This window comes from Anser anser, assembly GCF_964211835.1.
Source record: "Anser anser genome assembly, chromosome: 5".
NCBI lineage: Eukaryota > Metazoa > Chordata > Aves > Anseriformes > Anatidae > Anser > Anser anser.
Window position 1 is genome coordinate 20,402,896 of NC_139725.1, and position 17,486 is coordinate 20,420,381.

Below are 17,486 nucleotides of genomic sequence, written 5' to 3' on the forward strand. Positions count from 1 at the left end.
GAGAAGAAAGGTAAATGAAGAAAACCCTAGGGGTAAAGCCATTCTTTAAAATACCACTGCATTTCGTTTTTACCTAACCCTCCCCTTCCCCTTTTTTAAAGGAATGCCTGCACCAGACAGCATGATTTTACAGTTTCACACCTGCTCAAAGGCAGCTCAGCCATCTGACAGAGGCCAAACGCCTCTCCAGCGAGGGAGAAGAGCATCAGGCCCCGCAGCACAAGCACATGAAGCTGCTGGCAGAGCCCTGCACTGAGTTCTCTGTATTCATTTTGAAGCAAGGAAATAGAAACAAGAATTTTCTTTGATGATATTGCTTTAATGCTCAAGCGGTTTTCCGAGCACAAAAATATTTATTTCCATGGCTGGGGTATTGTTTTCAATTGGATGGCAGAGAGAAATTGTTTATTTCAATTCTTTTGAGATTCCCCCAGTGATGTTACAGATAATCTGTTATTTTATCAAAAAGAGCTTCAAATAGAGTTGCACAATCAGTAAACAGCCTGGTTTGTGAATTCTGACAAAAAAGTCTACTGAGGCTTTGTATTCCATGATCTATGGATCTTGGCAAAGTAATTATTTTTATTGTGTCTCTATTTTGTGTCTTGCAACTCCCATCTCTTATCTTGTACTATTTATTTCAAGGAAATTGATCTGATTTTCTCTTAATATCCCTAAATATTCATATAACTTGATGTCTATTTTTCCCCGTGGAGCAAAATAAGCCTGTCCAATATATACACCTACTGTTCTGGTACAATCATTATAACGTAACTTCCCAACTTGATATATCTGTAAGTCCCACAGCTGTCACTTGTTATTTCAAATTCTAAGTGAAGTAGGATCTCGTTAGCCAAAACTGAACACCCACTCACAAAAACTTGGTTATCTCACTCACTCGTACACATGCAGACACACCCGCATGCAGCAATCGAACTGTTTGGATAAAACAAATGACGCTGCACAAAACAAGAGCACATCTGGGGGCGCACCATCGCTTTTCTGAAGTTTGAACACAAATCGCTTCCTGCAGCTCTTCAGTTGCTGAGGCATCCGCTTTGCCAGCTCAGGACAAAGTCAGCAGCAGCAGAATCGACTTGTCACAACAAAGCTTTTTGAAAAACCTTCTGGAAAGCCCTGGAGATCCCAGAACACGCATCCAAGATGTTGGTAACCTTGCAAAAGCTTCTCATTGTGCCTTTTACATAGCCCAACTTTGCAGCCTCACTCCCCGCTACCTGCACATAACAGTACCTACCACGGCGTTCCCACCAAAATCTCCCTGGATGCAAATGCCAGTGGTAACACCAGTGCCAAGACGAGCGAGGTTTCCATCAGCCTGTCCCACCGAAGAGCTCTGAAACATTCGTGCTGCTAAAACCAGCGAAGGTCTGACGTGGGGGAGCGGGGAGTGAGCTCCCATCCACGGCTTGGCTTTGCAGATGGCAAATTGTGCTGGAGCAGGAAAAGCAAGCAGATGCCCAGGCTGGCCTTCTCACTTCTCTGCTTTGTCTGCACACGGGGAAGGGCAAGCTAATATTTCTGTTTCCCTGATTAAAAAAACAAACAACAAAAAAGCGCTGGGACCAGCCTTTCGCTGAGCTACCGCAGACTCCCTGACAAAAGCGATGTGAAAGTCGCAGCTGAAGCAAGCACGCAGGGGTGGCAACGGGACAGACCTTCACCAACGCGGAGCTACGCACGGGTAAGCGCGGCACTGACCCAGCCCTGACCAGGGCGGGCTGGCCATCGCGCACACGAGGCACAATACAGCATTTTACTCGGTGACAGACAGCCCGAGGGTTGGTCTGAACTCCCAGATCCACGCCTTTTTAACGCAGGACATCCACCAAAAAGCATGATGGCCAAGGACCTCTTCGCTGTGTGTTTGGGGGAAAACCAAGGAAAGACGATGCTGACGCAGAGCAGGACGGAAGAGACTGGACTGCAACTGGAAGTCGTCACCGTCTGCACTGGAACGCTGCTGGCTGAGGCACCTCAATTCCCTCTGGAGAAAGGCAGACTCCGATCCGAGCCCTAAACCTAAAGCTTTGATCTCAGCTGCGTCAGGCAAGGCACCCAGAACTGGGAAGCCCTTTGTAGCCCCCTGGCTTCTGCTTTGCCTCGCTGGGAGGGAGAACAGGCAGGATTACAGAAGTGCTGCCCAGGAGCAGAGAGACGGCACGTTTAGCAGCCGCGCTCACCTCCCCAGCCCCGAATGCTCCCCGTTAGGAAGTTTCCCCTCCTCCCGTGCTCACAACACCCCAAGGAGGCTCTGTGTCGTTTCTGGAGGTGCCAGGACCCATTGGCACAAGGATGTGGCACTAGCCACGAGGCACGTGGCACCTCCCACAGCAGCAGCTCACCTCTCCAGTCCATCCCACTGCACCCCCGCAGGCTGGGGGCAGGCGCGGGTCCCAGAGCCGCTTGGCAGCATGGGCACCTCTGCTGCTCCACAACAACCCCTGCAAGAGAAACTGTGCAGCCCCTGTGCCCGTGGCTCAGGACCTGCAGGCTGGACAAGACGTGGTGCATGGGGACATGGTTTAGTGGGTGACATTGGTGGAAGGGGGACGGTTGGACCAGATCATTTTCCAATTTCATGGTTTCAGTGCCATCGGAGCCCCCTGCCCTGCCCTCCTCAGCAGCAGCCCCAACAGCTTCACGGCAGAGTCCGTGGGTAGCTGAGGCTTAAAGGTTTGTGTCTAATTAACATGCCACAGCCATTGGAAACCAGCTGCGCCCCTGCAGCTTCCCCGCTATTATGGGCAGTGCTTAGAAAGATCGGACAAAGCATTTGGCAACAGGGGCGAGAGCTGAATTTGGGCACGGAGCGACGCAGGGTGTAGCTGCAGAGACAAACCCAAAATCAAGCTACTCCGCGTGCAGCGCTGGCTGTGCGAGCAACCGGTCCTGCAGTCGGAAAAGGGGTTAAATTGGGCTGACGTTTGGGGAAAATGGACCTGTTTGGTAATTCAGGGGAAGATTTGACACCTCTACTGAGCAACTGAAGCAGTACATAATAGCTAATGATATCTGTGATGAGAAAAAGATGGCTGTTTTACTGAGCGTAATGGGGGCTGAAGCCTGTAACTCGCCGAGCAACCTACCAGCTCCTATTATACCAGCAGACAGCGCAGCGTGCGCCAAGACCTGCACAGTCCCCAGCCCACAGCCACCATGTGGCCGCAGAGCACTTCTGCTTTTAGGGACATGATAAAAGAGAAGAAAAATCCTCAACATGTGGCTGGAGTGAAAAAATTCACGGAGTGCTGCCAGTTGGGACAAAACGAGGTGATGCAAAAAGAGGGTTAACTCAAGGGGTAAGAGAAGGGAAGCAAACCAAAAGCAGGTATTCACAGCATCGAGTGGGGCTCTGACATACCCAGGACTGGCTCAGATCCCCCCCAGCGGGATGGCACATTTGTGCAGCTGCTTGGCCACGTGATGGAGGGCGAGTGCATATGCTGCACCAAATGGCAGCCAGGACGACAACCCCTATCCCTTGGCTCCTCTCCTTTTCCTTTTTCCCCTCAGTAACATTTCACCGGACGCATATGCCAGGGAGCTGTAATATCCTCACTGCAATATGCCCGCCTCATGGGCACCTTTCCTGAAGCAAAGCACGCCAGGGAGAAAAGGATGCGAGCGTGGGCTTTTGGTGTTGCAACCTCGGAATCCAAACGAATCCTGGGTCAAAGGGAAATCTTGTGGCAGCCGTGAAAAATGGGGATGTGTACAGAAGTTGTAAAAACCTCCTGAGAAAAAAAAAAAAACACAACCATGTTCTCTCAGAAAGAAATAGAGCAACAAGAGCAAGTACAAGCAGTTTTGAAGAGAACACGCCAGAGAACGTCAGATTTCTCAGCTAGTGAGTTGTTTTGGAGTCCATAGAAAATAGGGTACAAGTGCCCAGTACAGGGGACAATAAAGTTATATATACTTAGACACACACACACACAATTCCAACTGGTAGAAGTGAAATTTAAAATGAAAGGCCTTCTGCTGGTCTCATCATTTCACATCAGAATTATCGAGTTACTTAACGGGATTAAGTTGCGAAAGGGAGCGCTCCAAGCACATGCATGGGGAAATCCACCCTGTTACTGCCGAGAAGGTGACATGTCACTGTAAGCAGCTTGTGCTAAAAATACAAAGCAGGGAATTGAATGGGTTATGCATTATCCTGGAGAGAGATTTCTGCTACGGTGACAAAGCATGAAGTATTTCCAAGCTCTGACCTCACTGCAACTTTTGGCAGAGCAACCGGACTCTTAGAGGAAGGTACCAGCAGCTAAGGAAACCAAGGAAAGCAAAACCTGTGCCTGAAGAAGGAGCAGCTCCTTAATTTTGAAGGGTCTGTGGAGTATTTGCTGACAAACAAAGGCAGAGACACAAATTCAGTACATGTCAGAATTTTATCTGAAGTTTGTCTAGGGCAACGAAATGTCACTACGGTGTCAGCAGTGGAAAGAAACGAGGCTGTCCAGTCTGGGGGTTGTCAGGATTACAATTTAAGCAGTCCTCTAAGTGAAGGCATCCTCTTTGCTTTGGAGCAGGCCTTTTTTCTCAGTAGCTGTTAGTCAGTCTTGCTGCACAAATTATCTACCTAAAGCCTACTTAAAAATGTACCTGTCATACAGGATGGTGGTTTTGCTGCCACGTTACCACGCCAGGATGACAAGGACACCAAAGCCCCCCAAGACACAATCAGCACGTTCTCCATGCTACATGCTGCATCCCTTCACTGACGGAGACATGGAACAACTACAAAAAATCCAAACTGAGCTCATGGTGATTTTAATACATAGAGCTACAAGGAATGGGCTCAGGACTCAGGCGCACACAAATTGTTCCTGCTCTTCTTTGCAGTGAAAGACCAGCTCCCAAGGTTGCCTCCTTTTCTGCACCACTCTTATTGCCAGACAGTTCTTACCAGAAAAGCACTGGAGCACTACAAAAGGGAAAAAGTCATGTGGACAGGGGTCGTGGAGTGACCCCAAATAAACAATGAAACAGCTTCTGATTCCTCACACCCAAAGAAGATGCCTCAGTGCATCCTTTGGGACTGGCAGCACATGCGTGGAGGACAGATTAGACAAATTCTGGGGTTTACGCTTTAGTTTGCAAAGTCATTCTAAACAAGGCAAGCATTCTGCACGAGCATAACAAGCACGGAGCAGATGGCGGATGTGTTAAAACTCTGGCCTTCAAGGATGGGAGCTCGAACAGATTGCAAGTGGCAGCAGAACTCGATTCACGTCCAGAGTTCCAGTTGTTGGGTTGAAGAAAACAGTATCACACGCGTCACCTCAGCTCCTTCCCGTGCTGCCACAAACGGATTAGTGAAAAGATTTATTCAGACATGCAAGTAAACAATTTGTGCGACAGCCCTGGATAAATGTTGCTTGCAAAACAAGAGCGCAAATTTTCTACTGGCCGACACGAAGGCAGTCTGGCTTTTCCAATCCTGACAGGTGCAACGCAGTGTGTAGGACACAACTTAAGGTCAGTTTGTAGAGGGACTTTAGAAAAAAGTAGTGCAATAAAATGGCCACGAATAACCACACCAAAAGCATAGCTTCTGTAGGGAATTTAAAAAGAAATGCTACTGAAAGACAGCAACATTTTTTTCTGGATGCTTAAGTGGTTCCATGACAAACCAGAGCTCTGTTTTATGGTTTATACAAGAGCCCTAAGTCCATCTCAGCCAGTACATACCTTAAAAATGGCCAGTGATGAATACTGAGGGAATAAAAAGCATCAGCAATGTCACAGACATGCTCTGTACTAAGACGACCTAGAGAAAAATCCAGATGTTCAAGAGAGCCAAACAGTCTTCTGTGGGGGAAGCCATCGGATCCGCCTTTCCAAGGCCAGCATCACAAAGGTATCAGGTCCTGGGGCTTGCAGAGAAGGGAGAGAACAGCCTCACCGAGCACCCAGCTCCGTGCTCGCTCTTGAAATACTGTGTGGCCACCAGGCCAAAACAACTGGCAGCAGAAGGAAGGCGTTCTGCTGCACGTTTCACTGGGCCCTGAGGAGTTTACTTGCTTACCAGGGAAAGCCCTTGCCATCCACTGCAGAAATGACTGGACGCAATCCTCTGGCTGTTCAGTCTGACAGACAACAGAAGGGATCCCTCCTCATCTTAAAAACATACGGAATACCTTTCCAATACCATTTTGTTTTCCACACTGATCAGATGTCCGCGTCTGATTTTCTCTGGCAGTTTGGGAGCCCATCGAGGAACCTGTGCTGTCTTTCCTCCGCTGCAGGGAAGGAGGAGGTACAAACCAGCCTGGAACCACTATCTCATCTTGCCACAGCGGCCACCAGCTGCTACCTTCTCTTGGAGATGAAGCTCTCCGGGCTCCCTTCTGCTCCCAGGGGAAGTGCCTTGCTCTCAGCTCCATTGGTTGTGCCCCTAGTTGCACAGTTTAAGCCTCCACCCCCTGGGCAACAACAAAACCTCACTTCCCAGAGCCAGCATTCAAAGCGGGGAAACCTCTGAGGCACAGTTCCAAGACTGACATGCAAAAACGCCAAAAAGTTCCAAGTGGAAAAAACTAGACCAAACCCAAACTAGACCTCCTGGTTTAGTGGAGGACTTGTTAGTGTTAGGTCAGAGCTTGGACTAGGTGATCTTGGAGGTCTCTTCCAACCTAGATGACTCTGTGATTCTGTAAAATTCCCATCAACGAATCCCTCCCAACATCCTCCATAGCAAAAGAGAGCAACCAAGTCCCGTTCCCTCCCCTTGCCTGACTCCCTTCCACCCGTCTGGATCCAGTGCTGTCCGATGGCAGCACAGAGAGCGCTGCTCTTCTGAATCCTCGGGGGCTAGAAGGAAACTGCCAGCATGTTACACCAGCAAAGCCCCCAGCGAGGGAACTACTAACACCAGCAGAAGGACTTTTGGCCACTACAGCAGCCCTCCGAACACACACACCTTTCCTGGCACAAGCACAATTTTGCTGGTGTTATTGCAGCTACGTAAAGGCTTTGTAATCCCACCGTAGCCCTGCCACATAGCCATTCATTAAGTCAATGAGATTTCTGCTCCTAAGTGCTAAGCCTGTTTTAAATAAGAGACTTAAGTTCTTTAATTCTAAGTATTCCACCTCGCGCCAGCTGTGTGATCGCTGAAGTTGGCAACGGTGACAAAGAAAAGCCACGCAGGGAAAAAGAAAGTGAACTTCGTATGGAAGAGTGAAGTGTGGACTGCCCTCTGCGGGAAGGACAGGCAGCTGCTTGGTTTCCTGACCCCACAGCACAGTTCTGCTCTCCAAACTAAATCCTATTAGGCTCAGAGGAAGGGCTGCTGCCTGCCTGAATGGAGTGGAAGCAGACACTTGGCAGTTTTACCTGCAGAACATCCATCTACTAATGACAACCAGCAGAGAGAGAGAGCTCCCACCCTATGTTACACCCAGGGGCCTCTGCAGCATCCGAGGCCCCAGAGACAGAGCCAGGAATAACGTACAGAAAACAAAGTTCCTCCCTGGATGCCTCCTGTAACAGACAGGTGAATGAAACACGTCAGCACGGGGTGCTGGAGGAGGAAGAACACGAAATTAGAGCCAGCACAGATTAATCAGTGTTCACGATGAATGTGTCTATTAAGCACAATCAGTGCTGGTAAATCACTGCTTTGTCCTCCCGTGGTCATCAGGTGCAGCGTTTACCAGCAGCACAGCAGATGATGTAAATTCAAAAAGGAAGTCACAAACTACAGCTGGAGAGGAAAGGAGAGCTCTAATCACAGGGATTCTCCCGTGGAGTATGGACTGGGGTGAGAACATGAAGATGCTTGTGAGGAGAGCAGATAATTAGGTAGAGCATAACACGCAGAGCAGAACCAAGGGTAGACAAAGCCATAATATAATACAATATGCCAGGATAGATCAAGCTGGTCTGGACTCAGAGCCAGCCCTAAAGCGTACAGCTCAGAGGCACCCCAGGAATACGATAACACAGAGCAACGGCTGCTGCCGCACTGCTGTGAATGCAGTTGAGAAGAAACAAAGGTACTGTGGGTCAAGGGAAGAACAAAAAGGGCTGTATCAGCAATTTGGAAAAGAAAGACAAAAAAAAACAAAAATAATAATGAAAGTCTTGGAAGTCTATATACAAAAAACTTACATGACCAGGTCATTCTGGTCCTTTGTCCTTGTACATCAACTTTCTGTCTCATCTAAATGACCATTTCAATTGTCTGGCGTCTCCAGAGCAAGTCTCAGCTGAATCGTGTTAAATTACAAACCTCTGCATGAGTTCACACTTGAAGCAGGTTGGGAGGGTTTTTTGGAGGGTGTTAGTTTCCCTATTGAAGACAGATTTAAGATGCGTTACAGTATGACAGTCTAATTACAGACTGCAATTTCAATTTCATTTACTTCTGTTGCGTCTTGTGATGGTTTAACATTTCCTGGAGAAACAATTACAGGACAGTGCTAAGAAATACAATTTACCGTCTCCAATTTTCACGAGCGTGAGAATGCAAGAGCATTCATTCCATCCAACTCCACATTTCCTTTTTGACCTAGCAGTGCTCGCTTCATGCTATTAATAACAGAAAGAAGTGTCTTTACGTATCTTAAATACATACTTTATATTATTCATATAGTAAGTTACACAGATTTGCTATCTCAGCAAAAAGTTGGGATTCAAATTTAAAAATCACCCAGCAGTATTAATAGCTACCATGTTCAAAACAGTAGTGTCTGGAGACAAACTGAGAACGATGGCAATGATCTCATCCGCCTTTTGCTTTTGTCTGTATAGTTCCAAATATTGGCTGCACTAGATTTAATATCTGTCATCGTCCAGAAGAGGGAATAATGTTTGCAGCCATTTCACTCACTGCTTTCAAAAGGCCAGTTTCCCCACAGCTGCAACGGACTGTGTCCTGTGGGTTTATCCACTGGAGACTTCCTCAGTTCTCTGCACTAAGAGTAAGCCTGAATTAGATACAGTAGATATATCTGACAGCAAATCTTATAAGGCTAGGTGCTTAGTTCTTGCCAATACTCATGGCCAAAAAACTTATCAGTATGTCAGCAAACCCACCTGAAGCAATGAAGCTACTCTTTGTCATGAGTAACAGAAGCAGAAACTGGCCCACAGCAGGCAATTTGAAGACGGTATCTAATATACCGTCAACTTTCAGGCAATTTTTTTCTGCTCTATTAAGAGCCTTCCTAGCCTGGTTTCCTAAGGAAAAGAAGATTATGAAATAGAACTGTGTTGGCTGTGCATCCTACAAATAACTAGCGAGTCCATTTGTCACCGTCAGCCTGATTTGACAGATACGTACCCTTTCAAAGTCATTAACTTCCTAAAGGTTTTCAGAAGATAGGCATTTAGGTAGCAAATGCAGCCCTTGGCAATGCCTTCACTGGGAGATAAGGCTCCAGCATGATCCTCAACCCCTATTAGACATCAGAATCCATACAGGAAAGAGACAGTATGAATGGCACCGCTACAGAAAAAGCTTTAATTGCTGCTCATATAAATCAGACATCAGGTAATACAATCATCTCTCTCTCTCACTTGATATCCGTTCTCAATAGTTCTGCCTCACACGGCATTGCCATTTTCTGAAGCCTGTAATTCCCATATCAAATGACTTTCCTATCTTTAAAAGCAATGCTCCTTAAAAATACATCCTCAGAGAGCCTTCACAAAGTCAGAGGCAGAGATAAGATGTCAGTCAGAGACTGAGCAGTTCCTGGAGGAGGTAAATAACAAAGGAGAATCAGAGGCTGGGAGGTAGCTAGAAAAAAATGGCATTCTGTGGTAAACTTCCCACATATTCACTGCCTAGGAGTACAGCCTGCACTGCTCTTTACTTAGTTTTCTGCCTGTCAGAAACCACAGAGCACCACGCGAGCAGCACATGCGCGCCTCGTCCCCGCTCCGCCAGCCCTCGCCCATGGGGGATGGCTGTTAAAATGCCTCCCTGCTCTGCTGCTAATGTTTTTCCACTAACTTAAGACTGCAGCCAAGTACAACTACAAAATGATCGCTGTCCTCAGCCGCTAACGGTCTGTAGCGTTGCCGGCTGCTTCAGCCATCAATCTCCTTCAGGTGGCTGAGGCAGGATGGAGGCTGCCGATGAAGGACAAGGAATCCAATCCAACAGTTGGCTGCTCCTCTCGCCCAGCTCCCTGGCCTTTGGGTGCTCAGCTGCCAGCCCTCCTCGGCAGATGGTTTCCCAACGAGGTGCAGGGACATGGCGGGACACCCCTCTGCCTCCACCCTCTGGCCACACTTGGCCAGGATGGCTCAAGGACCGGCCAGTGCCCCAGGAGCACTTCCAGATCAAGCTGTTCCTTCCTCCTGCTGCTCCGAGCACGTGCCGCCCTGCACGCTGCGCCGGTACTGCAGCCCTCCAGTACTGCCAGCACAGACACAGCTCTTCCGTGAGATACCTGCGGCCACTTGAAGTCCAAGGAAGGAAAACTGCCAGTAACAAGGGACTTCTCATTTTCATTACTCCTTCTTTCCAATAAAGCCTACCTGCTGGAACGGGAGAAAGTCTTCACACGCCATTTTGAACACTTGGACTTCTGTACAGAGCATACGACACTAGTGTTCATTAACGATGGAAAGGAGATGCGCATAGAAATGAGGAATGAAAAGTTTATTAAGATCAAACTTCTGTGCATCCTTTCTTTTTGTTGCTGTCTCCTCTCTGTAGGCCGATCTTCTACAACAGCATTTTGCAAATTCTGTGCTTCACTGAATTTCTCTGTTGGCTAGAGCATTATCTGAAGGGTCAGTATAGGTACTCACTTCTTGGCGGGGCAAGTTGCTACCAATTTAGCTAGTCTTCTCTAGCCCAGGATCTCCAAGGAAAGCAAGAGCCACTGGAAACACGGGTGTAGTTCTGTGCATCGCAGTTTTTGAGTCTTGGCGATTTGGGAGTTACAAGTCAAAGAAAGTAGGAATGCTGGCATAAACCAGGAGGGATTAAGGAGATGACATTTTTCTTTCTACGGCACTCTCATAGCCCTTAGGATATATCCTACCCATTTTCACCAGGAAAAAAAAAAAAAAGAGAGAAGAGAAGGCAAGCAGAGCATTGGAAAAAGAATACAGTTCATTTTGCTGACTGTCATAAAGAATCTCTGGATATTTGGAAGACTGAATGTGGAAAACAAATGTTCTTCCCTGGGTATTTCACAGTGAAATACAAATATTTCATCAGGAAATAAAAATATTCTGCTTTGCGATCATCTGAGGCGATCTTTAGTCTCAAGGGTTTCAGCAACTCAACAAAAGAAAATCGAAGTCCACAGAAATGAATGAAGTCAGGCAAGTATTGTGTATCAGCTGACAAAAGTTATTCCAGAGCTTACAAACCAATGCAGTGATGCAAGGGCGGCAGCTCCGCAGCTGGCAGCCCTCCAGGAAACAGCCTCTGAATGGCAATTCCCATCAGAGCGGCAGCGCTGCTGTCTAATAATGTTTTGTCCACGTTCCAGCACCTTAATACCCCAGGGTAGGCGCAAATGCACCGTGAGTAATTTCTGCAGGACTCTTCATGGAGAAAAGAGCAATTCTAGGACTCTCAGATCCTCGCTCCACGTTAATAGCTGCTGGGCTGCTGTACCAACGGATGGATTCGGCACCAACACTGACAAGGCACCTCGGCCTCTGACACTCGTGAAAGAGCTCTGTGTTCCCTTCAACACTCCGAAAGGGGAGGAGAAATTTGCTCTATTTTCACGGTAATATGACAGCTTGTAAAAATTTTACAGCGGGAGTGCAGCATCTAATCCAATAAAGCTTGCCAGGAACATTTAAAATCAAGGTCTCTGAGATTTTGCTTCCTATAGATTCCCCAGACTTACAAGGAAGGGTCTTTTCCTCGGAAACGCAGCACCAACCCCACGGGAGTTGCATAGGGCTGAGGACTATTTTGCTGCCCCGCTGTGGGAAAGATAGCTGGAAGTGCTGGGGAATAGGCTGGAGAGGTGCACAAAAAGGACTGGAGTTAATGAATAGGAACAGGAGGAAGAAAACAGAAGTATGCTTTGTGAAAAGGGAAATCAAAGCATTTTCTCAAAACGGAATAAAAAGCAGGAATGATCTATAATAGGCATTTAATTCATTTAATGTAACGACTGTACTTTATACATGGAAATAACTCTGTAATTTCTATTTTGAGGTCAAACCATGGGAAAAAAAAAATCTCTTCCTACTTTGTATTGTCTGTCAATAACCAACTACCTAGAGAAGGGTGGAGGAAGCAGAATAAAACAGCAAAACTTCAGCAAGCGTGTGAGCAAAGAAAAATCCTGCCTTCTGGCAGAGATGCTTCTCCTTTAATTTCACAGAAAGTAAAAGATGACAGATAACGGACACCAACTTGAAAAACAACAGCCTCAACAACCTGTAATCGTTCCAAGATTTTTCATCATTAAAAACAGATTATTTCTTCTTTTACGAAAGATAGGTCAGCCTAAACCAGTACTTTTAAAAATAATCTCTTTTGAGTTACTTTCTCCAGTGTAAGAAGGTGAAAAGCTGCATCTATTACAACTACACGCTGTGCAAACCTCATTTGGACATGATCATCATCAATCACTCCTGCTGTGCAGGTAGCATGCGAAAGGGAAACAAAACAGAAATCGTGCTGCAGTATTTGACACCACCCACTCCCCTGCTCGTACGCCTCGGTTCACCAACAAGCAAGTTCACATATGGTTATTCTCTCTTTTTGGGACCTGTCTTTCCTCTCCCTCCAGGCATTTGAGAATAGCTTTGGTGATTTCAAGGGAAAGCCAAAAACCTCTCCTTCTCTCTTAAAAGATTACGGCTCCCTTACTGAAAAGGGAGCCAAAGATAAACTATTGTGTGTGATCTTCCCATTATAAGTAGCACGCTTGCTTGCAGCACTACCTGCCTGCATCGCGTGCATATGCTTCAGTGGAAGATGAGTATTGTAAAAGGAATCAGAATGCAGCGCCATGCGTAGTCCTGAGAAGAACAATTCATGCCAGCATCCGATTGCATTTCTCTAACACACACTTGAACTAGCTGACTGTGCTGTAATTTTGAGCAGGGACAGGCGGTAGAGGCACAAGGCTTAAAAGGGCAAGAAAACTCATGCTTTTTGCCTTTTTCGGAAGGCTCTGGAGTAAGCTAGGATATATAGATGATATTTAGAAACCCAGAAGCAACCAGCATCCAATCTGAAAGACAGACGGCAGTCTGATCAACACTCCTCCTACCAGCCTACCTAGGGTGTAAAGCGAGCACCCTCCTTGTATCGCATGGCTCGGGGTAGCAGCGTGCCAGTTCAGTGGGCTGGCAGTAGTTTATCACACCCTCGCTCCTTGCTATGACTCAGGCCAGCAAAAGTTGCCTGCACTTTGTGTTTTCTGATGCACCAGCACTGCAGCACGCCTGGTTTTAAACAGCTGTACAGCAGCGCACACTAGAGAACAGCTTTTTACATCTCACTCTCAGCCCTCTGCTTACCTCTGACAACTCGTGAGAGCACCGGGCATCAGTAACCAGGACACGAGAACATACATTTGCAGACAGACACCCCCCTCCCGAAGGGCCAGGACAAGAGCAGTGTCACTTCCCGACACCCCTATTTCCCTCAGCATGTAAATAAAGCACTCTGGACGTTCAAAGGCACCTCCTGAGGACCTCTCAGCAGATCCTCAAACCTCAATGGGTGACTTTGGACTACAGTTCACTTACTCCCCTCTTCGAGCAATTGCACTACCCCCTTTTTTACACGACAAATGGCATTTGTAGCCTGCACCCCTTGCTGAGCTCCTTCTGCAGCCTATGCTCAGTTTCACAGCAGAGAAATACCCGACCACCCTGCTGTCAATAGCCACCTCGTTTATCAGAACAGTGACGTACTGAGGCACACCCACATGTCCCATCGTGGTGTCCTGCTGACACACACGTGCCTTGTAGTGATTTGGTAAGCCCCTACCCCAGAGCTGCAGCCCCAAGAGAAGCGAGGCAGACTCTGGGTGTCCCTCCAGCCCTCTGCGCCAGGTCTCCAGGAGGGAACGGCAACATCAGGACCCATCACCAACTGGGACAGAGGACGATCAGCTGGAGGTTCCCAATACAGGCACTGATGCTGAGACGCACCGAGTGTGCCATCCTTGATACAGCAGTGGACGTGAGCACGTGCTCAACTTTAAAATCACGAGCAGTCTCAGTGACTTCTCTGAGACCATGCATAACTTTTGAGGCAAGCAAATGCGAAAATGAGAGATCAAAGCAACAAAATGAATGTATGGCCCTCGCTGTAACAAAGCGATTAAGGCATTTGTGCAATCGACCTCTATAAATGCACTGTCTTGCCTTGTAGCATGGTTTTGAAACAAAGATGAAGAGCAAGAAATGAGAAGGTGAAGAAAACACCCTTGGCAAGTTGTCCACACAAATTAACAAGGCCAAAGAAAGGGCAGCCTAGACACCATCTTGCTCAGCTTCCAAGCTTAAACTTCTAAGTTTAAAAGCAGCAACAAGTTCTCTTTCCACCTTAGTAAGCAGACACAAATGCAACCGTCCCGCAGTTTTGAACGCGTACTCACCCAGAAGAGAAGGTTGAAGACAAACATTAGGTACTTGATACACTGCAGGCAGTTGTGAGCCATGCTGCACCTCTTCAGTTCTAGGAGAAAAATAAATGAGAGATCCAGGTAAAAGACAACGTACTTGTTTCCCTTGGGGGACGTGTACTTAGCCTTGGTGGCCTTAGGGCCCGGGTTGGTGTGGAATCCAAAAAAAGAGTTGCTGGCTGCCCCAAACTGGCCGCCATACATGCTGCTGTAGCGACGGAAGGCGCCATTTGGGAAACTGTAATCCTTGCTGTCCAGGGAAGGGCTCCTGTGGTACGTCGACTCATCGGTGCTGGACCTGCGCATGGTGGCTTTGGCTGGTCCCGGCGTGACTGCTGCTCTGACGACCGGCGGCAGCGCGGGTGGAAGGTTTGCGCTTTCCTTTCCTCCTCCTTGCTACGAATCCCCTATTGCTTTGCACCAGCTGTTCTTTTGTCTGCCATCCTGTCAAGGAGTTAGGCGGGCTGTACCGCAGCAAAGTTGGGCGAACTGGAGCCGGCGCAGCCACGAGTTTGGGAGAGAGACTTGTGCGCGAGTAACCATTCCCTCCAGTGTCGCGGCTGTCTCCCCGGACCCCCTCCCGCTACCGGAGAAGAACCCCAAGACAGAGAAATACTGTACCCAAAGCCCCGATTTTTAAAAAAAAGCAAGCGGGGTCTCGCCGGGATGGCGGGCGCCAGGCGAAAGCCCGGCTCCTCATGCCGCGCAGCACAGCAGCGGGGGGGGGCCGCCGCCCGGCGCCTCGGGCGAGGGCAGGCACTGAGCGGGGACCCCCGGCCGGCGCCCCTCGGCTCCCCTCGGTTCCCCCCCGGCTCCCCCCGGCCCCTCGGAGCCGAGAGAGCCGCAGCCGAGCGCCGCCCCTCGCCTCACGGCCCGGCCCCCGCTCCGCCTCCGCCCGCTGCCCCCGCCCCGAGCCCCGCGGGGAGGCTCCGGGCCCGGACTGGCAGAGGCCCCAGAACCCGGGCGGAGACCCAAGCCCTCGGGCCGAGCCCCCGAGCCCTGGTCCGAGCCCCCCGACCCCGGGCCGAGCCCCGCTGGGGCTGCCCCTGCCCGCCCCCGGAGCTCGGCGGCCCCCGCCGGGCCCTGAGGGGGCCGAAAGCAGGAGTCTGGGCACGGCCCGAGGCAGGTGCAGGCAGCGGGTTAATTAAGAAATTAAGGGAAATGAAAGGAGCTGGGGCTGCACACAGTCTGGGTACTTCACCCCTGCACGCCGCCCTCTAGTTGCGTTAATGTATGAACCGGGTCTAATTATTTGCCTTCGTTTCCTTCACTGACTCTACTAAAGTGGGAGGTTTGTAGGGGAAGAACGAAGCACAAGACACAAGGCTCGGCCCTCCTGTCCCGTCTGCCCCAGAAACTTCACCTGGCAACTTTTCTGCCCCTCGCTTCCCTGCCTCTCCCAGCAGAGATGCTCCACGGCCGCCACGGAGCAACTTCTGCCTCTCCCCCTCCTGTCCCTGCGAGGTCCCGGCCCTGTCCCCAGCCAGGAGTCCGCCTGGCCCCAGGAGCTGGGGCTCGTCCCCGAGCTTCCAGTGCGCTGTTTGTTGTTCTGGCAGCAAACAGCTCTGCCTCCAGGCTCCCCCTCCGTCTGTAAACGCATACGCACAAAGCCCCATGCTAAATGGTATAAAAGAAAACTGGGTCCGGCCTATAGGAATTGTGTTCAAACTGTGGCAGAGCCGGTCACTGCTACCTAACACAGGTGCCAACGGTACCGCAAGCACAGCACGGAGGCCAGTTCGGCACGTTCACACCGAACTGGGCGTCTGGAGGCACAACAGCAGCTCGCTGGGGCTGCTGTCTGGACTAGCAAAGAAGCGGAAGCCACCCCCTTGCACCTCATGGCAAGAACTCAGCAGTCCCCAGGAGAACTCGGTCCTTGCTATGGGTGGAATCGTTTGTAAAGCCAAGGCCTGCGGTAAGGCAATGAGTTTCTAAATGCTGCTTCTAAATAGCAAACAATAAACATCAACACAATGCGGGTCTCTTTCAGACCAACGCAGAAAAACACGAGGAAGGTGTGCAAAACTGACCTCTCCAGTCATCGGCGTTCTTCTTTCTGACTCTAATACCAACAGCTGATTAGAAACAGAGTCATTTGGGACCCTGCCATCAGACGCCTCTGGGATCACTCTTCTTTTAAACCCTGCATGGGCACGGGGAAGAGCATGGAAAAGAGAAGGGCTGATGCGCTCGGCTTTTGCCCATCCCTGCAGGAGAGTGGACGGAAGGGGCAGGGACACGCTGGGACCCGTATCAGCCTTTAGGGCCCTTACAGGAGGGATGCTGCAGTCTCCTGATGCTACAGGCCAGCAGCGATAAAGCAAAATTTACAAGAACAAGAAAAACAAAGCTCAGAGGATTCGTGTCACTGAGCCATTACATCCCCAAAGGTGACTGGAGGGGTAGGTGGACAGAGCTTACACGTAGCCTTTTGGTTAACGACTGAGCCTAAAACCACAGCCTGGGCCTCGTGACTTCTGTTCACCTCTGCTTTCCGTCCCCTTTTCCTCTCCCCAGTTGCATCTGTACCTTCCCGTCCTGGGGCCAGTCCGTATTGATTCCTCGACACAAGAAAGCAAGCGCTGGGCCGGCTCACCAGCAGAGGCCCAGTGTGCTGTGATTCTGGTGGCACGCTGCCACCCATGTGGTAACAGCTCTGCTCTGAGCGGAGGGCTGGTGCCTCCCCAGAGGCTCCAAGTGAAACCCCAGCGCTGGGAGAGGAGAGGCAGCACCCCGACAGTGTCAGACAAGCTCCGGGCAATACGTAGGAACTGTAAAGGAGAATTCTACTTGAGCTTTCCTCTCTTGATCTCGCAGCTGAAACCACTGCTGCCTTCCTTGCTCCTTTGTCCTGCTGCTCGCCTTTGGCTTCTC

The 17,486-nt window shown here is 49.4% G+C and overlaps 1 protein-coding gene across 9 annotated transcripts in view; it reads right to left on the reverse strand.

Moving 5' to 3' along the window:
* Positions 1–17,486, reverse strand: part of TSPAN4 (tetraspanin 4) — a 411,936-nt gene that overhangs the window by 176,703 nt on the left and 217,747 nt on the right. For 5 of the 9 annotated variants that reach the window (XM_083839582.1, XM_083839586.1, XM_083839583.1 and 2 more), the window contains one exon: positions 14,583–14,662. The exons of 2 other annotated variants lie outside the window; for them this stretch is intronic. In XM_083839582.1, coding sequence (XP_083695708.1) covers positions 14,583–14,645 — 63 coding nt within the window. In that variant the 5' untranslated portion in view covers positions 14,646–14,662. Of the gene's footprint in view, positions 1–14,582; positions 15,189–15,230; positions 15,380–17,486 lie in introns of those variants that run through there. 2 more of the 9 variants (XM_083839581.1, XM_083839579.1) reach the window with 2 other exon arrangements.